The 24,727-nt window shown below is 38.8% G+C and overlaps 1 protein-coding gene across 2 annotated transcripts in view; it reads right to left on the bottom strand.

The window, feature by feature from the left end:
• Positions 1-24,727, bottom strand: part of RSPO2 (R-spondin 2) — a 109,151-nt gene that overhangs the window by 52,419 nt on the left and 32,005 nt on the right. For both annotated transcript variants that reach the window (XM_074897611.1, XM_074897612.1), the window contains exon 3: positions 2,423-2,611. In XM_074897611.1, the coding sequence (XP_074753712.1) occupies positions 2,423-2,611 (189 nt within the window). The remainder of the gene's footprint in view (positions 1-2,422; positions 2,612-24,727) is intronic.

Genomic DNA, 24,727 nt, shown 5'->3' with positions numbered 1-24,727 from the left:
AGTGTTCAAGATTAAAATAATCTCCATCAGGAAACTCTACATTGATTTCTTGAGACAAGCAGTCTCAAAATTACATGATTCACTGTTACTAGAAAAACAGTCTAGAACCACTTAGCAAATTCAAGACACACATACTGCTTACATGTAGAAAAGAAAATTAGTCTTGAAATTCAAAATTTCCATCATTTTAGAGCTGCTGCACTTGGCTGTGGTATTTATTGTGTTACACTTGGCACGATGTTTGGCTTTTAAAATCATGTCAACATTTTCCATAAAAATACGTTCTATAGCTTCTCTAACAAAAATGGGCAAGTGTTCCAGTAATAAAATGTTAAACATCTTTTGTGCCTATAAAGACATTAATAGGGCAAAAACCATTTCAACTTATGTAATTCAAGCCCTGTAACTCCCAGACGGATTTTAACATAGACGTAATTTTTATTATTTTTAGCCAAGATAATACTATCTGAGCAACAGAGTCTGTAACTAAGAGCACCTAAAAGTAGGAAGAAACCCATTCTGTTTTTTAAGAATGTTTATTTTAACTCAGCTTAAATCCACAAAATGTCTGTGTCCACAATGCAACATATGTGCCATGCAAGATCACCAAACCAACAAAAAAATGAAGATGTGATTTATAGATACAGCAGTTGGCAGTTACACTAAAATAAAAATACACAATACAAAAATCATTGGAGGGGAACCAGGACTGGTTGGTAAATGTGACTGCATCATTATTCTCACAGGGGGAGACTGTCAAAGGCATGAGGGCGAGTTAAATAGCCAGTGCTCAACACATGCCAATAGGAGTTGGACACAACTTGCATTTATGCTTTTCAAAACCAATCCTGTAATTCAGGGAAAAAGGCTACTTTCTGTAAGTGGTAAAAATGAAAAAACGTTATATTGAATTCACCATCTACCTTCTGCAAATATTTTTTTTTCTTTTTAAGAAAGAGAGACTGCCCCAGTACAGACTACTTTTCCTATTTCACAAACACAGTATAGGGTAATACAGACAAACTCATCTATTTCCCAAAGCTGTAACTATATTCAGAAACATTTTTATATGGATAAGTTTTTACAGGCCAGTTTTGAAAGGTTTAAAGCATACAAGTTGCTGAATTCACAAACGTGTTATGAAAATTAAGGTCAAGATCCTAAATTACTTTACAGAAGGGATACATAAACCATATACTGGTCTAATTTATTTTTTCATCAAGTCCTAGCCACCTGGTATAGATTAGGCAGCACTAAGCAATATTACACAGCCGTTGGGAACACAACATGAAGAATACCATATCCACGAAGCCCATGCAGGGAATGGGGAGAAAGAGGCGGGATGTCATTGCATGGACTGGGACAGGTCCAGGCACAGCCACGAGTGCTCCTCGTCCAGCCCAGACCGCCAAGAAGTGACCTCACACAGGTCTCAAGATTATGTGTGATGTGAAAGCCAGCATCCACTCCCTCACAGCATGGTGCGTCCCAGTGACATGCCACAGTGCTGAGGGAAAGAGTGCCACACATTTAACAGACACTTGATTATTCCAGGAATCTGAAAAAAAGCTATTTCTCACTGCAGGTTCTTAGGTTCACTGACCAAATTCTGCTTAGACTATCACACACACAAAAAAACTCCCTTCTCCCCCCTCAAATACGAATTAGAGGTAATAGCAATGATTAATAATCCATATGGGTAATACTCCACATATGAGTATATGGAAAAATCGATACAAATCAGCACAACTGCCAGAGAGCAGTGAAATAATGTGTAGAGATACCAGAGCACTCGTTGATTTTAACAGTTATGCTTCTAGGCACAAACAGGCAAACAGGGAATCTTGTTGCACATTAGCAGGTTGTAAATTTCCAAATAAAATGCAGTACTAAAAGTGAAAGGTTGTTTGTTTGTTTTTAATAGTACATCTGTTTTATTAAAATAGTAACACTTACATATTAAAGCATGTCTGGTGTGAGGTGTCTGGTCATCTGAAATTTGTGTGGGAACAAAAAGCATGACAAGAAGCCCACCCATATATTAGTGCATATACTGACTATTACCTATATGAGGCACTGTTAAATTAATGCTTAATCCTTTTCATTTTCATATAGCGGGAATTTGTTAAAACTAGGAATATATCCTTAAATGATCATTCTTTCCCACATTTCCCTTCTAACGAAAGCAATAATATCAATAAAAATCACAACAACAATTAAAAATAGGTTAATGCATCAACTGTTTAATCTGCTGAATGCTACATATCTTGGCATGAGCTGGGATGTTCTTCAGCAAAGTTTTGTGATGATCTTGAGACATCTGTGAAAATATCACCATGTTCCACAACATATCATCTTAAAAACTGAGCGTGAATTATAACCTTCCTACAAAAGTGAATGTAAACGTTCAAATAAAACTCACTTGAACATCTGTTCATATCTGGCGTTCGGAGTCCGTAGTACCCTGATGGGCAGGAATGCAAGCATTCACCATATTGTCTCATTCCTTCTCTTCGCAGGAAGAAGAATAACTTGTGTTGGCATCTGATGCACCCGTTATCCTTTGAACAAGATAAACAGCCTTTGCAAATTGGATTTGGTCCATAGCTAGCTGAAAAATAAGAAGATAAATTACACTTCAAGATCACTTGGAAATTATTTTGGCCGGAGGTCCTTTTCCCTCTAAAGTGTTACTTATCTACCACAAGATTACAAGTAGTTTTGAAAGGAGGGTTCTGAAAGTGCACTCACTCTTCAAACATCTGCACTGGCAAGTGAATAAAAAGAAATGCAATCTCTAGATTTTTAATTGTATGTATGGCAATTTAATGAATTTACACACATTTAAAATAGAGGTATAGTCAAGCAGAGACCAAGCTATACAAAGTTCAGCAGTACAATGTAAATAAAACCCAGACGCTGAATTCTAGTTTGAAGCTGGGGACATAAGCACACAACAGCAACAAAATAGAACATCAGCACCCTGATATATGCACCTGGAATGATATGTCCAAAGAAATCCAGCAACCACACTAATGCAGTTTCTGACTTGTGAAGAGGTCAATATTAAGAGTAGAGAACTCTCTGCAGAACAGGTACAGCACTAACAACGTGTGCTGTCCATAGTGTGCAGCATCCTAGAACAGCTGTCATCTCACACTTTCTTCTTGGTCTTTATAATGAGAATGTCAAGACAATTATTTACAAAAAAAAACCAACAGTATCCATTTTAATTTCCAAGAGTCTTTTTCTTCAATTTTCTACCCCAAATGGGCTGAAAACCATATGCAGAGACATTACCAAAGGAGGGCACTTAGTGCAGATTGCCATTTTAGATCACCAGCTGCTGTGTCTCCAAATTCTCTCCTTTGGGTTTTTACGGGGGGTTGAGGGTTTTTTTCTTTTAAATTATTTGGCTGATAACTGTAGCACAAACCTTAGCTGCATCACTCTTTGCCCGTATGGGCTTTTATTATTCCGCCTTTCTGCAGAGTCACAGAACACTCCCCTGTCCCCATGGGCTGTCAACTCCTTCTCAGGCACTGGGTCAGCACAGCAGGTTAGCAGAGGGAGGATGGCTCAAGACATTCCTGAAATCAGCATAACTTAACAGGTCTGTTTTAAATACTAAATTGACTACAGAACTTCACAGAAACTTGCCAGTTCAAACCTGGTTTACTGGAAACAAAAGAAAAATATTATGTAACAGAAGGAAAGTGTCTTTGGGATCTCAAGAGCTTTTTAATAGAGGCCACCCTGAGAGCAGCTTACCAAAAGAGCAAGAACTGTGTTTAACTGCTATATTTTTAAATATTTAAAAGCGTTCACACCCTAACATAGTACTCTTTTATTTTTATCTTGTATGGATGGATAACTGAGGTTGTTCAATAGATGACTTCACCAGCAGAGCCAGGAAAAGAAAAAAGGAAAAGCCCACCACCCTCTGGAACCAGTAGCTGATAAGCTTTACTCTCACCTTCACACATCTGCACACCACATTTGCACTCCCTCTCTGCTCCGTCCCCCACACATGCCTCACCAAGTTCAGCACGACAGCATTCAACTCCCATCTTGTACAAAATAATCCTAGTGGGTGGCAGGCAGGATGAGAAGCCAAACAATCCGTTGTGAAAAGGTTCAGCCAGTAGGACACTTGCTGAGTGTTGGAATCCTCTGGCACCAGGCTCACCTGGTGAGATCCTCTTGATGGGAATAGCATCCTTGCCCAATACGGTATACATACAATTCTTTGGCTGTTAACCCTTTTGTAATGACACACCTTACCACACCAACTGCTTTATACTCCTAAACCAGTTCCCATCTCCTGTTGCCCACAAGACCTCAGATATAACTTTTCCTCCACTTCATCTTGCAAGTATTCTCACTCACAATCCACATCTTCAAAGATATACAATAAGAGAAACAAACAGATGATGAGCTAGGCCTGGATGCATCCCTCATCTCACTGTCGGCAAGGATTGCCTATCTGTAACCACATCAAATAATATGTGGCCATGTACTCCAAAGCAATTGTTGCTTAACACATGGTGGGCAACGCTGCAGACTTCTGAAACCCCTTTTAGTCTCCCTGCATCTTGCTCTCAGTAAATCTTGTTCAAGGTTCCTCAGAGAAGCCTGTGCTATAACAAAAGAATTAAAAGGAACAAAGCAAAAGTAAAGATGCAAGATGCCTGACTTTATTCACCACTCAGAGTATGTTTTGGAGTTTGAACCAGCTGAAGTCAGGATCTCATATACAGCATGTATGTGATTATGACTTAGGGCCAGGCCAATTGCTTGAACAGCATGGATATAGCTAAAGGCTACTGTTCTCGATAGTGTGGCCTGGGGACCAGGAATTGGGCTCTGGAGCAGATACATTTACAGTGTCCATGCAGGTCTCATGTCCACCTTCCCTCATTGACCCCCATTAAAATTTGGACTCCTTGGCTACAAAATGTGTTTCAGTTCAACATGACACCTAGACTCTCCTTCTTTTTTATCTCCTGAGCAGCCTTAACAAATTATTTCTAATTTATATCCCCGTATTTTTTCCCTCTTATAGGAACACTGTGAGATTCAGTTCATCTGAACTTGTAAACTGCTCTGAAATCCTCAGATAAAAGGTATTATAAATGTGACACATGTATCGTTACTTAAATGAATTATTATTAAACTCACACATTGAATTTGGATAACAGAGTTCAAGATGGTCACATAGTGAATGGCCACATAGTGATGACTTTCCCTGTCACTCTCCTAGTGATTAAGTTAAATAAAAACCTAAAAATGCATTAGGCATTTTTCTTTCTTTACAACACTGAGAAAAAAAAAATACATCATTGAAGAATTATACAATGGTAAGGGGAGATAACATGATTTGTATGCTGTAATACATAGAGTAAACTTCATGAAAGAATCTGAAAACTTCCTATTGTGCTGCTTAGGCACCAAATTGAATAAATTCCAGGTATTTTGTGGACAGTAAGTTATTGCGAAGTGTATATCACAGAACTGATGTTCTTCCACATTACTGTTGCTTATATCCTTTTCAGAGCCTCATGGGAAACATACTGACATCTGCGACCTTTTTGTCAGTTCAGCTTGTCCCAAAGCTGGGAAAATCATGATACGTATATTAACTAAATTCCTTGGACATGGAACATATACTTTAACAAATCAAATATCGTAGCACTGGTTTTGGTGTCACAATAGGCATGCCATCTTGAATATACCAATTTAACTTTCTCTCTTTGCCCCTATGTACACAGGCTATAATTAAATCCTATAAAATCCCCCCTCACTCAAAGTCTTCCCTTTTCATCTTGTTTTCTTAACATAGCAAATACAATGTATTCTTATCACATGCAGCTTTTTCAATTCTCATATAATTGCTCTTTGAAGGAGGAAGTAAATGCCTTATACATCTATATAGATATATAGATGTATTTCTTTTGAATTTCTGCATAACTGTTTCTTTTTCCTTCTGTATTAGACTGCAAGAAAAAATAACAAGCTTACAAGACATGGTCAATCACATTCCAAGTTACCAGCTGCATCATATGCAATGTAAAACATCACACTACTCATCTCTATTTTGACCCTGTCTGGAACACCCTCCTCAACTCTGTATGCCAAGCAGGCAGGTTTCCTCCAGCCAAATCCCTCATGGAAACTCACTCCTTCCACAAGGCCCACAAATGTTAACCAGTGTCAGAGCGCTGCTGTCGTCACATCATAAAACTGAAAATGCACACATGCTCTAAGTTAGCACCATCCTCTGGGTCTCAAAGCGCGTGATTTCTCTGGCTGTCTGTTAAGATTGTAAGGTCCTTGCAGCAGGAGTAATGTTTTGTACAGCCACATAAGTATGTATGCAGGTGTGAACACCGCACATAAACACACACACCTTTATGCAGATAACGCATTTTATATTCCTTCTGCTTGTTGCTTCTACAATACTCTAGAGCATGTCTGCACTTAAAGAAAAAGCATTTAGACTTTATTCCCTATGTTGCTTTTTTTATTTTAAATCTGGGATTAAATATGCCAAGTTTGAAAAGGTTACTTGAGAACACAGACTAGTACCCAAACACTGAATGAAACACTTCTGAACTCTAAGGGTGTTCAAAGTTTCATGGTTTGGATCCGTATCAAGTAAAATCAAATGTCAGCTAATTAACTCTTGTCTGGATAAAATGTATTTAAGCCATATTGCTAAGCGGTTTTAAGTGAATTGTTATGACTATTTGAAATCACAAGAGAATTGACAGTACAAAACGAGTCTAGCCTGTTTCCCACAAGAACACAAGTTGTTCTGTAAGCAAGAGAACTAAGAGCATTTGATTTTCTGTGATCTTACTGTCTTGCAGCCCATACCACAACAACTGCTACTAATTTGTCTTTATTGTATACCCACTTGTTAGGTGTCACAAACCTCTTTTAAACTTCAGCTTCAGCTCACCACAAGAACCTGGTGTTTTTACACTTCTGTAAAAAACAGGCTGAAGTGGACAAATGAATCCAAAACCCACTGGAGAAAGAGGAGGGCCTGGCAGAGGAACAAGCAGTAGAAAGTCATTACATCAGGATCAGTTCTTTAGAGGGCCAGGCTAACATGCTCATTATGTTCCTAATATCACCCACTGACTAGTCATTGTGTCACTATTTGGCAGTGTTTGGTCTTTTGAAGCCTCTGAAGTCAGAAACTGGGCTTACTGGTACAACATCCAGCTTAATGGCACTCTTGCCCTAACTGGAACTGCAGCCACATAAATGTTCGTAATTGGATTTTAGTTCAGATTTAGCAGGAAACTGGCCAACACACTTATCACTACAAACATGAGGTGTGCAGACCAGGACTCGGAAGAGGGAAGCAACTAAAAGACCACTACAAGCTGTACTTAGTGCAGAAAGAGATTTCATAATCCTGAATTCAATTAATGCTATAAAGATATCCCATACATATCCCAATAAAACCATCTAAAATACACTCATGCTTGGCATATGTCTTCAGGGTTCCAAAGAATGGAACAAAGAATACAGCCTTACAGATAGATCAATATCACACAGTATATATCAATGTACTAACACTGTAAGACGGCAAAGTCATTATAGTTAAAAACCATCTGATGGGCTATGAAGAGAAGCTGGCCAAGAAAAACACCAATTTTTCATCAGAGCTATATAAAAGCAAAAGTAAGTTTTGGACAGAAAAATTCAATTTAAAAAAAGGAGAAAAAAATTACTAGCTTGACTCTAGCCTTTAAGAGAATTAAGAGATTCAAGGTCAAGGAGGATTTTTATGAACAATTAGCCCAATGCCCTGTACAAAGAAGCCACAGAACTTGCACTTTACTAAAACATATCATTTAAGAAACCATTCAATCTTGATTTTTAAATTGTCAGCGGTAAGGAAACCACCACAACCTTTGTTAAGATATCATAGGGGCTAATCACTCTCACTGTTGAAAATCTGCAGTGGAATTTTGAACTTCAAATAGCAACCACTGGACCATTTTTATATCTTTGCCTGCCAGATTGCTAACAGTTTTTCAATGTTTTTTTCCCCAATGCAGACGCTCTGATCAGGTCAAGTCTTAGCCTCCTCATGGGTAAGATAAACAGAGCAAGATTCCAGAATGTCTCACCGCAAGGCAAAGTATCCAGTCCTTTGATCAATCCCTTACCATTTTATCAACAGGCTTATGGACACCAAAAAAAAGAGCTCAGCAATGGAAAAGTGATTGTACCAGTGCCAAATACAGAAGTGATATAGCTTCTCTACTTTTCCTAGATATTATTCTCCCAAAACACTCAAATGTTATGTAACGTTTTTTGACCACAGAGGCCACCATTTCCCAAGTACCATGCTGTTGTGGGTAGGAAGCAGCCATCTTTTGGAGTTACACCGATCACCCAGTGCTATCTTTCTCAATGCTGGGCCTTAACCACACAGGATTCATTTTAACTGAAGTTGTCCACAACTCAGAAAACCAACATTCTCCCCACTCTTCCTCTGAAGATAGACTAACCGTAGGGTGGCATTTGACTTCAGTGATTTTGGTATAAATCTCACCAAATTTATACTCATAAGCGAACAGTTTTGCCTGCTTATTATGAAACCATTTCTCCACTTCCTTTGGTGGTCTTAATTACATTTTCAGTATCATAATTTTATGCTTAAACTACTCTCATTTGTCAGATCACTTCATTCTCTCATTATTGATTTAATGTCCTCCTGATTATTCTAGTCTAGGCCTCAGAAGACTTGTCTTCATTCCATCTATATTCAAAAGACAAAGAACTTTTATTCCACTTCCAAATCAAAACATTTTATTTGTGTTACATGGCTAACAGCTGAATGCTTTCAGAATTTTCTGTACTGTTTTCCCCACCACCATGGTAGGGAGAATCACTGTGAAGATCAGTTAGATATTACTGACTTTCAGCACCCTGGCAAGTCTCAATAAATCACCTACATGTTGCGATTTTTTTCAGTATTTAGTGACTTATCAGCATTGCAAACTGACTGTGAAATTTAGAAACCTAATTTATCAATAAAATGACATGTATGTTGGTTTCAGGATGTCTTGGTTGCTTAGATATTTTGAGAACATTACTGACTTTCTTTCCAGCTGGGCTGAACTGCTAGTCGTACAAGTATTCAACAATCTGGAGCTTTTGAAGGCCTCTCTCATTGTTTACTTTCTCATTGTTTACTTTCTGGATACCTACTATCAACTGAAAACATTTAATTCCCCTTATCCTATTCTGTCTGCTGTTCACAACTATGAGTCCTCACTTGCCTTCTCTACTCTACTGAATGCTGCTTCCACCTTCTACTTCTGATGTGAATCCTCCTCCACAACTTCTTTCTGATCAGTTCCTTGGGGGACATTTACTCTCTCTCTGAAAATGGAGCAGCAATGCTTCTTCAGTCTGGTTGCTCAGACGTCTTCCATTTCCCCAGTGTTCCCCAGTGACCATACTCGTCCTCTCAGTCCAGAAACTCAGTGCTGTCAACAATTAACATTTTATACACAGGAAGTCCTTTCTGGTTACTGGATGGAAAAGGAAAAAAAAGAAAAAAAAACACGGGACATCTGCTGCAGGTTACAAACACCATTCCATCACCTGTCATCCTAAAAATCAATTACATAAATAGGCACAGAGAGGAAAGTGTCCCACTCCCTGTTCAAACATCCAAGGAAATAGTAGCCTTTATTGCATTTGCTGTTCACAGGGTCACCAGTTTTATCCTAGGTCTTACTGCTGTCACTGACAGAGTAATTCAACACTCACACTTGAAACAATGGTGATAAAAGGCCCAAGCATCACAGCCAAAAAGAGCACGCAGAGGCAAGAAAAGGTAAAATAAAATACAATATACTAAATAAAGTCCTCTTCCCTTGTGTTCATGCATACAGGCCAGCTACATAGCCTGTTCAGAAAAAAACCCCAACAAACAGAAAACCCAAAACCAACAACCAAGCCTTACCAACCAACTAGTTCACAAATACCACTCACAGGTCAACTATCTTGAAGACTAGCACCCCCAGATCCTTACATTTGGTGTTGAAAAGTCAAATAATGCACATTTATGTGCATGATGCCAGTCCCATTTCTGAGTTTTAATTTATAGGCCAATCCATTTCAGCTATAGTAAGAAACAGCCTTACAGCAACAAATGGACCACTCCTTTCCTTTAATCCATTCAAATTGTTGATTTGTAAAGTGGCTGCTTCAGTTGTTATCACTCTGAGAAGATTCCCTCCAAGATTACCTATTTCATCTGCTTATGAGTTGCCAGAATGATGATTTTTTAAGAACCCTGCAGTCTAGCAGTACCAAAATGTGACCAATACATGCCAATCACTGTACTGTTTGCCCAGCTCTGGGCAGTTTTGTCTACTCCAAAACTCAAAATTCTTTATCTTATCCAGCATCTTCAGTCTCTGTAAAACTATCCATGAATAAGTTTTAAATAAACTTCCATCAGCTAGTTTTGCGATTTAGGATACTTTATAAACCCCAGATAATTTGATTAAATGCTGGTAGCTTCCTGTATAGTAACCTCAAGAAACTCCAACCATAAAACCCGAGAAGATTGTTAACATGCAGTACTTTTGAATGATAACTTGTCTTCAACTTTCTCTTATTTACATTTTACATTAGTTACACTTTCATCTTTTTATAGAGTAAAACATAGAAACACCCCAAAGCCACTACTTAAAAAGAAGAAAATAATCACATCTGAGATTCTGGGTTGTTCCCCAAACTGCAGCAATTCAAACATGGAGGCAAACCACCACAAGTCAGTATCTTTAGCAACAGCACAGATTAATTACATCTGATGAAAACAGAATAAATCAATTGATGGAACAGACCAGATCCCCAGTCTGATCTAGCCCTAGGAGCTACCCCAATGATCTAGCCCTAGAATCTACCCCAATCCTCTCTCCATCATGACCTTCGTGCAGTGGTAGGGCTCTTTTACCTTAGTGGCACAACATGCTGGTTTCAACAAAGGGATATCTACAGCTCCCTCCCACCAGGCCACCACTTTGTCACTCACCAGTCACAGCTACCCTACAGACAGTGAAGTACAAAAGGCGTGAGTACCGAGCAGCCCAGCTGCTCGGCACGGGGAGCTCTGCACCTGCACAGAGCTGGCCTTAAACCATCTACAGCAAGAATCAGGAATTTTCAAAACCAACTGCTGTGTCCTCCCAAACAGGCTTTTGAAAATCACATTCCTCAGCTAAGGCTTTACCTCTTTTTCACTTGTATCTCCTAAATCTCACCTATATATGAGGCACAGCAGCTCCTTCTAGCCTTTGTATGTAGGAAGAGGGAAGCAGGGAAGACAATACGTGACAATCCCCACATTCCCCAGCTTATTTCAAGTAGGAAGTTTATTTGCCTTCCATTGAAAATGAATCACATTGGGAAGCATGAGCAGACACTCAAACAGAGGCTGGTAGTTCCACTTCTAACACAGAAGAAACAGTCATGCTCCTTTCAGAGACTTACTATATACTGGACCAACTCTTATATATGGTGTTAATGTGGAAGCTGCAAAGAGAAACAAAAATAAAAACCAACTACTTTCCTCATAACACCATGTTGGTGGGGAGGCCTGGTCAGTGGAGCCCACAAGGCAGTGTACTTCCACCTCTCAGTGGTTAAAAGTCACTTGGACACCAGTCTCAGACCTTTCCATTTCAAGTTCCCATATTAGTCATCCAGAAATGCACAGGCTGTCACAGCCTATTTCTTAATTTTAAAATTGCACAGAAATACACAAGAATGCATTTTCCTCGTGTACATATTCCGTGTGCTGCCATCTGATGGCACATTCAACTGCAAACTTCATCCAGCATATTGCTGCTGCAAATCAACGTCTGGGACACAAATCCTATTGGAACAAAGTCCCAGGCATTTAAACAAATTCATTTTTTTCCAAGCTTTTTAATATCTAGAATATTTACACTAGCTGCTGTGAATAAGATTCATCTCTAGCATGCAGGTGAATAAACAGAGATTTAATTTTTTCCCTTTTGATGGCATGTTTACTTTGTCTTCTATTATAAGTTATAACTTTTCCAAGCACTGAAAACTTCAGGGATCCAACATAGAGGCATTCCAACAAAAACACAGTTCCAAACCCAGATCCACCCAAACCACTGAAGACAAAACATTTTTGGAAGCATTAAAGCTAGAGAGGTGAAGATCCAGAACACTCTGCTTAAGACTCAAAGTACAATGACATATAAGAAGACTTTATGTACAATGCATGATATTCCACTTTGTCTTTTTGTACTTTTACTGAACAATTCCTAAAAAGGTAAAAAGATTGAGGAATGAAAAAAAACCCAAACCAAAAAAAACCAAAACCCAAACCAAAACAACCCAACAGTTTGAGAAGGAACTCAAGTTTTTCTTTTCACTTCCTGGAAGATAAAATTCAACATATTTTTAAAGTGATAGATATCAAATCTGGACTCTGAAGCTAGATAATCTATACAGCAATTTCAACAGAAATAAACAGAGGCAAAGACTATTTATTTTCATTGTTATATTAGGGACCACTAAACTAATGACTACATGCTTCTTTACTATCACATTTTATTGTACAACAGGAACTGTCATGTAAAGGAAATGCCAAACAAATAAATATTTGACTGTGACTGTAAATCTGTAACAGTGAAGAACATGCTTTATTTCTCCAGTTAGTGTTTCATAAATACCAAACTTCTGAAATGTTGAATGGCATGTAAATGGAGCTTTTCACCTTTTTTTAATAAATAAATAAATAAACAAATAAATTTTTAAACTGAAAGGTACAGACAGTGGTGCCCTCTAAGAATGAAGAAATCTAAGGTTTAGATACTTGGGAATACTCTGGAAGACTTAATGGCCTCAGACATAAGGAGCTGAGTAGGAAACTTCAATATGCATGTAAGGTTATATTCACAGTATCATAAGTTTTGCAGAAGAAATGTTGTACAGGTCCTTACACTGAGTAAAAGTTAGTTAGGAGCAAAGCTTCAGTGGGGGTCTGTACAAGCAGATTTGCCAGATGTCCAAGTCTGATGGAGGCAACCTGGGTTTCAGGTTAGGCATTAGACTGAGAATGAAGCTTGGACCACACAGAAGTAAAATTGCTCCCTGCAGTATTGCAGAGGACTAGGCTGGTAGTCTCCAGGTAGATCTGACAAGTCTGCAGAGAAACTCATTCGGGTACTGTGTAGACACAGCACTGCATTTCCTCAGCTACAGCAGCTGACAGAGTAGTTAATGAATATGTTTGTGCTAGAAAACCCATAGCACTTACAAGGTCCCAGGGGGGATACGTCAGCTGAAACCATTTCAACTCTTTTGAAACACCAGGCAGAGGGGAGATACTGTTTTTCTCTTGCCCAGGAAGGAAATTCAAAGCTAGATGGATGCTGGTGGCTACTCCAACAGCTACCCAGTTTCAGTATTTCCAGGACTCCAAGTGGCAACAATTCTGAACAGATAAAGGAAGGCACAGGCATTTCAAGACTCAATAAATGGAAGCCTGTTCTGGCCTCAAACCCAACCCTGCTTTGAGTAGAATATTGGTAAGGGAGGTCCAATCTCCTGCTTGGGAGGTCTCTTCCAGATTGATTTATCCTGTGGTCCTACGACCTGTATCTGAAGTCTCAGATTTCACCTCTTGCTTGAAGGAGGCAGCCTGAGCTACATGAGGTGCAATATACTTCTGATGGAGGAGGAACAGGTAACAAAGCACCTGGGGATATGGAAAGTTTCCTGGATGTCCAGATATATTCCTTTTCACAGGAGATCCCATGGAAGGAGGCAAGAAGTATCAATTAATTAAATGGAAACAAAGCATTTTGAAAATGTGCTGTAACTGCAAATAGGGGAACTCAAAGGGTATCTTCACAGATGGAAGTATCCTTTCCCATACAAAGTGAGCCATCTTAAGTTCAAAAAGCTCACCAGAGGAAAAGATCTATAGGTAGCAATGCAGTTCAGCTCAAATGAGATGAAATTCAGGAAAGCACAAGACAATATCTACCACTGGCTGACTCTAAAAGCTCGCACCACAGACACCTTTCTCTTGAAAAAAGCAGAGATGTTCCAGAAGGACAGGTGACAACTTCCTGCCTCCTGCGAGCAGAGGACTTCCCCACAAGGACAAGCCACCCTGCCCCACTCTCACACTAGAACAGAGGCTTGATTATTGCACTCCTAAAATGAGAATTTGGATATGGTCACCCACTTCGTACTACCAAGACTAAGGACAAAAGGCTGTATGTTCAAATGCTGAAAATCCCACCCATGTCCCCTCATTCCAGGAGGCGAGACTCTGATAAGAGGTGTTGGGGGCAGTATTCTGTATCAGACCAACCATTACTCTTTCGTGTCTCACACACACAGAAATACAGCAACTCTGTGGCCTATAAAGCTCATTCACAAGACTAAAACATGAGTACTGGTGGACTTCCAGCCCTCCCAAGACACCAGGATAAATTTAGCCATCAGCTATCAGAAAAGAAAAGTGGCATCCCAGGAAACTTTGGCATTGGAGAAATCTGATATGCGATATCTCTGAGATAAGCATTTAAAGCATGTTACCTAGAGTTTCTGTAATAAGGTGGAGTCCTTTTGTATTTATAAAGACCACTACCTTAGTGTGCTTATTATGGGGCAATTCAAAGTTAGATTGACTTTTAAAACAAAAAAAAAGGTAAATGCTGATAAAAAATTAGCTAGTTGACAATGTACCTGTGAGTTTTGGACTGGTTATATTTCCACTGTACAAGTGGTACATAGCATAAGCGAGCAATGTGATTATTTGAAACTTTGCAACGGACAGATTTGCCAAGCTTAAATTACTCATTGGCATAACTGACTGGAAACAAAAATTAGACATTGGAAAGAGTTAAAAATAGTAATTGTTTAAGGATAGGATGTTCTGCCTGATAAATAAGAAGCCATAGCACCACAAATACCAAAACAACAACAACAAAAAAAGTAGGGTAAAAAAGACCATTCTGACTAAAAAAGAATAAATACATAAATAAATAAATAAATAAGTGGAATTTGTATTAAAGCACAGCTTCAAAGGATGGAAAATCAAGATGTTATCAGCAAATAATATAAGTTAAAAAATTGAGATAATTGACAACCTAAAGGGATCAAAAAAAAAAAAACCCACCAAAAATACCCAACTCCACCCCTCTAAACCCTCAAAAGCCCAAACTCAATAGTGAGTAGAGACCAGAATAACAAACCATATTTCTAACACTTAAAATAACAGAGAAAGCAAAAGAGCCTAATAGTTACATCTCATGTTTGGAATAATGCAGGATGTATCCACCCAATGTGATAACACAGCTGTAATTAAAACTTTGCCATCAGGAAGCTATGCAAGACTATTTGCCAAAGAGGGGAAAAAAAAATTTAAACAACTATCACTGCCAGTCAGTTGCTGAATGAATTATCTTAACATTTCCCTGTAGATTTTTTTTTTTTTTTTAAGAAATGCTTTAAGACTGTGAAAAGCCCAACAGTTCAAAGGACAGTCTATGTACTAAACAGGGAACTATAGACCGATTCATCTGACATCAATTTCAGGGGAAAAAAACCCCTGAGTCTTCAAGAAAGCATTGCATCATTGAGAAGTAGAGACTAAATATACATACATACCTCTGTAACAGATAGAATATTCAAGGGTTTAGATCAAATTAAACTGTTACTGCATGGAAGAAAACAGTTGGGTTTATACTTGTATTTCTTCAAGTCATCTGACCTAGTACAACATGACATTTTAAAACTCAGCTCACCAACTAATCTCTAAATGTACAGTGTATTAAGAAACGATCAATGCTTACCAAAAAGGTTCAAAAAAAGAAAATCTCTGTTGGCACAATATCCAAATGGCAAAAGTTGATGAGGTATCAAGTCATCAGAAGGAACCACTACTGGTACAGTCACCTCAAGTCTTGACTAAACATTTACAACCTAAAAAATTCAGTTGAACAAAGGTAAATACCAACTACATAGGGGAGGGAGGGAGGGAGGGAGGGAGGGAGGGAGGGAGGGAGGGAGGGAGGGAGGGAGGGAGGGAGGGAGGGAGGGAGGGGTTCCATCTTGCTGATGATGACTGGAAGCTGAAGTTAGGCTTGAACTAAAACAGGATGTGTCCACCATGTAATTAAACACTGGAACATGCTAACTGTAAAATGGAGGCAGGGGAAGAAGGGCATGGGAGAAGGTTTGGACTGGCTTGAAGTCACTGTTAGGGAGACTACATCTCTCTTCAGAAGTTATATGCTTTCATGGCACTCCTGGGATAAAGTATTTGGTTCTTTCCCCTGGAGATGTTGTGCGAGCACTTCAGAATACATGAATTGTGAGCATCTGTCAAAGTCTGGATCATCTGTGTGCTTTTATATGAGGAGCGCAAATCATTCCCTATAGACTGAGCTTTGCTCTACATGCCAGAGCTGCATTTCCTTCAAATTAACCTGAACCAGAAAACATGTTTCAAGTGTACACCTAACATTCTTCAGCAAGTAGGATGCACCCAGTTCACAGGACCAGGTTAGAGCTAGCCCAAAGTAAAACCCTGAAATGTGTAAAGCATGGGCACCAGTTCCCCAGAACTAGTTGTTTAGTTCTACAAATGCACCCCACTGGACCTCATTTCTTGCTATTGTAGACATGGCCAGTGAGCCGCTCCTGTTCCCAGGAAGGACACAAATGCCCAAACTGCCCTCAGTAGTCTCATGCCTATTAAGACATTAGTTATAAAATCACATACAGTCTCATACTTCAGGGCCCAGCTAGTAACCTGAACATGTTACCGACTTTAACATGCAACCATCAAGTGTAGTTTCCCAAGAACAGGGGAAAATAATTTTTCTTCCTCTGAATGAACAGAGACTGGCCATAACTAGGGGCAAGTAACATGCGAGATCAAAACTCATGTCTAGTTTGTATATGTCCCCCACATACTCAGAGTCAAGCTATTGGTCAGATTACATTCAGAAAAGAATTTTCTTCCATCAAATCAGTATAGACTTGCAGCATGTCTGGGCAATTTTTATTTAGTTAATGTCTCACCTTTCCAAAGACCTGAAGTGTTTTGCGGCTCCTTGGTCACTGTTGTGATCTGTGACACACAGTTTAGTAACCTGTGAATTGTGAACAAGTGTTTTGTGCTGGTTTGAGTCTTTACATACATCTGACTAAAAGGTAATAATACTTGGCAATATATTATAACAGTCCTTTCTGGTCTTAAAAAACAAATAAAGATATGCTAAATAAATCAGTTTATTCTTTATTCCTTTTTATTATAAAGGTTGTACCACTGAGAGAAGGCATGAACTACTCAGGGGAGCCCTCAGCTTAGGATAAGACACCAGTTCTTCAGCCACAGTTTCCATGACTTGGGCAAATAACTTAGCTTTTCTCCCTCTGAATTCTTCATTCCTAAAATGGAGATTATAGCTTCACTATCTCAGAATAAAAGGAGTGTCAGTGCCTTAAAGTAAGAAGTTACTTGGGTTTATATCTCACTTCTATAAAAAAGAGAGGTAAAAAAGATCAATTCCATTAGAAAATTGAAAAACTTCATTTATGGAGTATTTCATAAAAGAGAAACAATTTCTCTAAAGATGTCTCCTCGACTCTCAAAACACTTCAATCCCAGAGACCACCAGAGGTAAAAACTGTGTAAGCCACTGAGAAAACAGCTACTGAAAAATGTAGACTAGTATTTTCAAATGAGGCACTTGAAACATGGCAGCTGAATCAATACTGTGATATTCAAAAAGGTTTTTATTTTTGACACCGCTGTACATTAACAGACTCCAATAATTTCAAATAAGTCAGTAGCAGCCAGGACCAGTCCGGTTATGAGTCTCCTGGTACAGTTTTCTGAATGATAAATATTTGTTGATAGCTTTCCAGAAAGGACAGACTGTGTAGTCTGTTGCCTTGGTGCAACTACAGTCTTTAACTCAGCCTGATAATTCATACCATGATTATAACTTCCATTATTAGGACATGCATTAGGGACATGTTTAGTGGCGAGCTTAGCAGTGTTAGTTTAACAGTTGGACTCAGTGATAAGGGTCTTTTCCAGCCTAAATGATTCTATGATTCTATACTAGATTTTTGACTAGAAGTAATCAACTGGAAGAGAGAGAACATATCCTCCCACTGGAAGCAGATAATGTGAGCAAAGATAGATGATATCTGTAAAGACAGGCAAAAGCTCTTTAGAATTGGACTATTAGGAAAGTCCATGGAGAGCCCAAAATGCATCATCTGAGTAAAGAAAATCCTAGCCATACAGTCATTTAACAAGAGTCACCTAAAAATTAGCAATACTAAACATATTCTTATATTTGTCTAAAGTCACGTACTAGGACATAAAAAAAAAAAAAAATATTAAAAGGTCTTTATTCACATAACTATCTGTAAAAAGAAGCCTTCTTGAGGACAGGTCTGGGCTCTAAAATGAGAAGTGAAAATGACTGAGAACAAATTTACTTCATTGCATATACTAACACAAACTCATGCACTAAGGAGAGTGCACACAAATGATCCCTTACTACACCTGTTTTCTTCACACAGTTATTTTACAGGAATAAAGCAAAATATTTAAATGCATCTCTCACTTTGTATCTCAGATTTATTTGAGTTTGTAATTCCTTGAGATCTTTTAGGAGGCATTTGTGACACATAAAGCTGCAGCTGAGAATCATAAGCACATTTTCATCTCTACCACCAGAGGCAAATTTTTAAGCAGTTATGACACTTCTGCCTCTGAAAACAACATCATTAAACACATTGATATTTCAATTTATATTTGAACACTTAGCTACTTAAACTGAAACCTCAAGTTACTCATAATCTCTCTGGTGTTGGGTTTTTGTTTTTATTATTTTCTGACATTGTAAAGCATACAGAAAACAGGCCATCTTAACTTCAAGTACATTTTTAAAAAATGGAATAATGATGCAGTTAGAATACTCTACAAAGTACAGCTCCTCTCCAAAACATGACTGCAAAACCAACGATGTAATGTTCCACACTTGTGCCTCAAGGACTTCCAGAACAAAGTTTGTTCGAGTTATGAGCTGTACACATGTGTGCGTGCACACATATGCACATACATATGTATTCTCTGCCAAAACCAGCCCTAGAAAAGAACTAGTTAAATCATGTCATGAAAGGTGATCGTATCTCCCTCAAAGATTTTGCACTCACTATGTTTTCTATTAAACCAGTTAAAAAACATGGCCTTCATAATTAAAAGGAGATGTAAATAAAGGCAGAATTTAGGTTGACAGTGCAATTCTATCTCATTATTCTTTAAATATACAAGCTGGAATCTAAAGCTTTTTTTCGTCACAATGCTGGCTTTGCAAACTAACAAGATAAGCACCTTTTAACTCTATGAAGCAAAAATTATAGAGAATTCATACAAGATAGTCCCAGAGAATAATTTATTTTATAAAAGATTTTTTATACTTTCAAGATCATTTTATCTGATTTTTAATTCAAAATATAATCACCACGTCTCAATGTAGTACTATTAACTATAGCCTAAACATTTTCAGCAGCTAACATTACAATCGCCCAGATATAACATAATCCTAAACATGAGGCAGCTCCTAATTTTAGTGTCCTCTTATGCCTCGTAAGTAACATTAGGGTCTCCTTACATTCAGGGTCATGGGACAAGACACAGCAGTCCAACTCACTCAGACTAAGGACCCGGCATTACCTCCATCAAGGGAGAAGAATGGGAGCAGCAAGCCCAGTACATACAGCGACTGCCAGTGCCTCCATGTGGAGCTGCAAACTCCTGGCTTACCGTGACTGCCTTCACACTGGTCATCACAGGAAGCTAGTGATGGTTAAGTTTGTGATTACAGTGAACTCTTTACAGTAGATCTGCCTCCAGCTACTCCCTTTCCACCTGAGCAGGAGCACTAGCCCATGATGGACCCTGAACTTGGGGCACACCAAAATACAAGGTGATGTTAACTTTGTGGCTGTTTTTCTTTAAAAAACCTTCCTACATCTGCCTGAACATAAAATGAAACAGGTAAGTATCTGATCAAGATAAAAAATAAAGTAGATGAGTTAGAAAAAACATGGAAAATGCAGGAGAGATAATCACATGTGATTATCAGACTTACATATTTCACTGCAGCCAGAGGAGAAAACTGGATTTTGGAAAGAGCTTCCCCTCTCTGCAAGCTTTCTGTAGGGATTGTTTGATGATGCAGTGCTCAGGTTTGATGATCAGATCAGACTAGTATCCTGTCAAAAAGATATAAAATATCCTGCAAAAGGGAGGGGGAAGGGGGATATATATAAAATGGCACCTTCCTATGCCCATTCTCTCCTCCTACACTCCTTATATATCACTATTCGCCCTGGAGCTATTAAACTCAGCATATAGCCCCTTACAATTACTATAACCATCTGATTTTTATAACCTCCCACTCCAGGCTTTCATTAACCCCAGACACACTTGATGCCAAGTCTTCCTTCCTGGAGCACCAAGTCTATGTGTGGAGTCCAGCTGGCGAGTCAGGGAGACGTCGTAAATTGGAAGAGTGTGCTGGAGCTACTTAAAGTTGTGGTGAACCAGAGGAAAAGGACCAATTGCACAAAAGATTTAGGAAATGGATAGAAGGTGTTAAAATATCCATCAAGAGCATAATTTTTGAAATGACATCCAGAGCACAACAAAACCCATCACTAAAACATCCACACAAAGCCAAATCATCCATCCAGACCTGATTCTGTACAGAGTGACCCATAAAAGCAGACCCCAAACAGCCACTGTACACCTATCGTCATACATTTCCCGACTTCTAGGAGTGCAGCACAGCCAGAAAGCAGCAGATTTCCCAGTCTTGCTGATGTGCCTCTAATTTCAAAGCTGCCAGACTTTAACTGCTTTTCAGCAACGACCTCACGTGGCATGCTTTGGCTGGGAACGTATTTTTATAGACAGTTACAGCTCCCTCTCTCCAAATGGAAACAGTGACAGGTTTCTAATTCCAGAAATATTAGCCGGAACCGTAACAACACGAGTTTGGTTTAAAACGAACCTGTGACCTGCAAAGTAACTTTTAACACTTTTGTGTTTTAACATTTTGTGTGCCTTTTCAGGGTTGGTTACATGCAAAAATTAGAAACTAAAAAGAATCCCAGGTACCAGAAATGCAGATTTCCTTCATCTCCACTATGGCCCTTGTTGAACAGCTGCTTCCTCCATCTCCAAAGATGGAGAGAAAAACATAATTGTGCCATATACCTGCACAAAGCCCTTGTGCTATGCCTAGCTCTGCTTTGTTTCAAGCACTGTAACACACATTCATTTTAATTCAGCTTTTAAAAATAACTTATATCTGGAGAAATAGATAAAGATGCATGAACATATTATGCTTCCTCTTCACAGCTCTGCAGCAACCAATTTATCTGTAGACAGTTCTAACAGGGGACAACCAGTTTCTTATGAAGTTGACTCAGATACAAACTCACCCACATGCAAAATGATCTGGTTACACAAACTCACTCTGGTTATATGCAGAACCATGAAATCTGCCTCACCAAAAGTCAAATAAAATCACCACAAATGCTTGACTCTTCAAACAACAACTAATTTACCAATTTAATAACAATCATGAAAAAGGGAATTACTTAGAAAAATTATATGAAGTAGAAGGGAATTTTGCATGTCATGCTATACTTTCACATCACTACTCATATGATGACTTTCCACATACAGGTAAAGTATGCTGTTCCCTAACTACACAGCTCTTCATCTGAATCTACCTAATAATTCAAAATCCCCTGGCACAAAATTATCTCATTTGCAGGGATGTATGGAAAATGAAATCCCACTTCACAGAAGACCTTGCTCTTTCAAAATCGTCTTCATTCCCATGCAGAATAAGGTAGGAATAAATAATTCAAAGATAAGCCAAGTTCTGGTTCTGCCCACCTGACAAGAGTATTTCACTGTGCCCGGAGCAGGAGTACAGGCCCTTGAGAACCAGCATGCCCACGGCTTCCCAGCTACTCACTCCCTTTCACAGTATTTAGTGGACTAAGGGGAAGCCCCCAGTGATGAGCACCAAGGCATGCTAGTCTGCTCTTTCCACAGTGCCTGGGAAGCTACTGGGGCAGACAAAGCCCTGGCAGCACTAGAACATCATCATAAAGTGAGAGCCCCAGAGCTCAGGAGCTGCAGCAAACACCACTCCCAGCTTCAGCCTCCGCAGCATCTTTCCTGGCTATGAAATACTGTGCAAGGGAAGCCCACCAGACTAAGGATTTATAAATATGCTCCTGGTTTCTGAAGTGATTCCAAGATGGTCCAGACTTGGTTACATGTAACGACCTGCTGGCTGCCAATAATTTAGTGCACCCACATTTATTTTATGATGAGCAATCTTCCTGCTATTGTATTCAGTAGTAATAGGGTCACCCTGGCTCACTGGAAGCAGACAAGCTACAAAAGAGTACACGCAAAATACATAGAAAGTGAAGTATTTTAGAACTGGCTTAATTTTTAGCCATACCCATTACACTTGACTTTATTCTACACTTCTCTCTTTCCCTCAACAGAAGATGTAAGATACAGAATATAAGAATACTGATTTACAATCAGAAGAAACTATTACTAGATAAATTGTTTTAAGAGCTAAAATAGCACATTGGGAAACAGAAATTAAGAAGTTACTTCGGGTATATTTTACTGCTTAACTTACTGGTTGAAGACTGAGGAACATGTATTTATCAATACATAGAAGTTCAGTGGGAAAAATAATTACCATCTCCTTTTAAAAGCTGTCTGAGCTCTCTGTTTCCTTAAGGAAACACAGTCTTGCAAGCCTTAATTATAGTTTCCTCCAACTGTAACATTCATAGGTCTTAAATCTTTTAGTTAGTTTTATTGCCAGTCATTAGAGAGTGTATGGTTTCTGTCCAAAAGATGGAAAAGTTTTAAAATATTAAGAACTGTGTCAAGAAAATTAAGTACTTTGGCATTGTTAAATGACCATTTCACTCTCCCCCCTCTCTACTTCCCCCCACCCTATTTTGCTGAATTAATTTTGGAACATAACACATATCATGCTTGGATTTGTCCCAGACAAATGAACTTGAAATCATTATTTATCATTTACGATGCCTTTTCTAAACACATTCGGCACCCGAATCCCAGCCAGATCCCTTTTTACCAAAGAGTTTGTTTGAGCAAGCTGGGCTTTAGACACCAGGAAAACAATTTTTACCAAGAGCCAGAGTACTAAACCTGAACTTTCAATCTTAAATATATTCTACAAAAGCGAGTGCACTTTCAGTACATAAGTGATAAAATGTATGACTAAAACATGTGGGCAGTATTTTGATCTTTGAAGGCTAGAAATAACATATAGGTCAAACAGCCTTGTTAAGTAGTGGAGTGGGCACACATACCACAAAACATATGCCTTAGCGATCTTCTGTTATATTAGCCAACTCACGACACATGCTTTGCATCCCAGTATCATTAAAGGAACACAAACAAAAAATGCACAGCAAAGCAATGCTGTAAAACTGGATGTAGACTCCACAATGTTATATCACTTATAAAACAAAATCTTTGAACTAGAAACTGCACTACAGCCACTGCTACCTCAGGAAGCTGCGGTTTGCTGCTTGGAACACTTCATTCACGTACTATTTTTAGGAATGTGGACATCTAAATAAAATTTTGTAGGCACACAAGGTTATCTAAGGGTAAAACTTAGTTTATCATACTCAAAAACACAGAAGAAAAGGAATACAGAACAATACATGTTTACTGGGCCTGTCTTTTTAGAGAATGTAGTGATTAGGAGAGAAAGAAAGGCTTGTCATAATTCCTTCAGTCCAAGTTGTGCTCCTCGAAGTCTGCACCGCCATGAGGCTCAGAAGGGGTCTCAAATAAACAGATGGTAGTTTCAATGCCACTTCTTTTCAAGAATGTACTTCTTCCCCATAAATAGTTCATGGAGAAGCAAGAAGTACCATCATTGGTAGTGAGTAGGCTGAAGTGTTTTTCTGGGTTGATCCAGCTGATTGTGATCAATCTAGTATCTTCCTTTCCCTTTCTATTTAAACATGAATGTGGTCTTTCTCATAGCTTTGTTCCTTTGTTCCTTCCATAGCAGAGGTACCACTAGAGTTCGCTGCAGGGACAAAGACCTCTAAGGCCTTCAACTGGTCATCAGAAGACTCTGTCGTACCATCAGATTATACTTTTCCTTTCCTAAAGAAAAGTTCCAACCAAATGCTGTCTTAGCAGATCCTCCTGCAGCCCCTGTACAACCACCTAGCATGGCATGGACCCCTGTGGAAAAGCCTACATTCTCTAATTAGGTGCAGAGAGAATTAAGAACACCTCAGTTAGGAACCAATATGCTCAAGTGTTTACATGTCCAAGTATCTGATTAAATGTGTTCTGTAGCAGAGAAGTGGGTCGTATCAACCCAGAGGGCCAGAAGCTAGGCTGGTCTGAGGGCATGTAGGATCATTAAGGCATGCAGAAGGAATTTCAACAAGTTTTCAAGGAGATTAGAGTGCAACAGTTTTACTCGGGGAGAACACATATGGGGGAATTACAGACAAGAAAAGGTTCAAAAAGGAAAATTAGTCCATCACATTCACA

This window comes from Athene noctua, chromosome 2 (assembly GCF_965140245.1).
Source record: "Athene noctua chromosome 2, bAthNoc1.hap1.1, whole genome shotgun sequence".
Lineage (NCBI taxonomy): Eukaryota > Metazoa > Chordata > Aves > Strigiformes > Strigidae > Athene > Athene noctua.
Note: the sequence above shows the minus strand (reverse complement) of the source record. Positions and strands in the feature narration are given on the sequence as shown.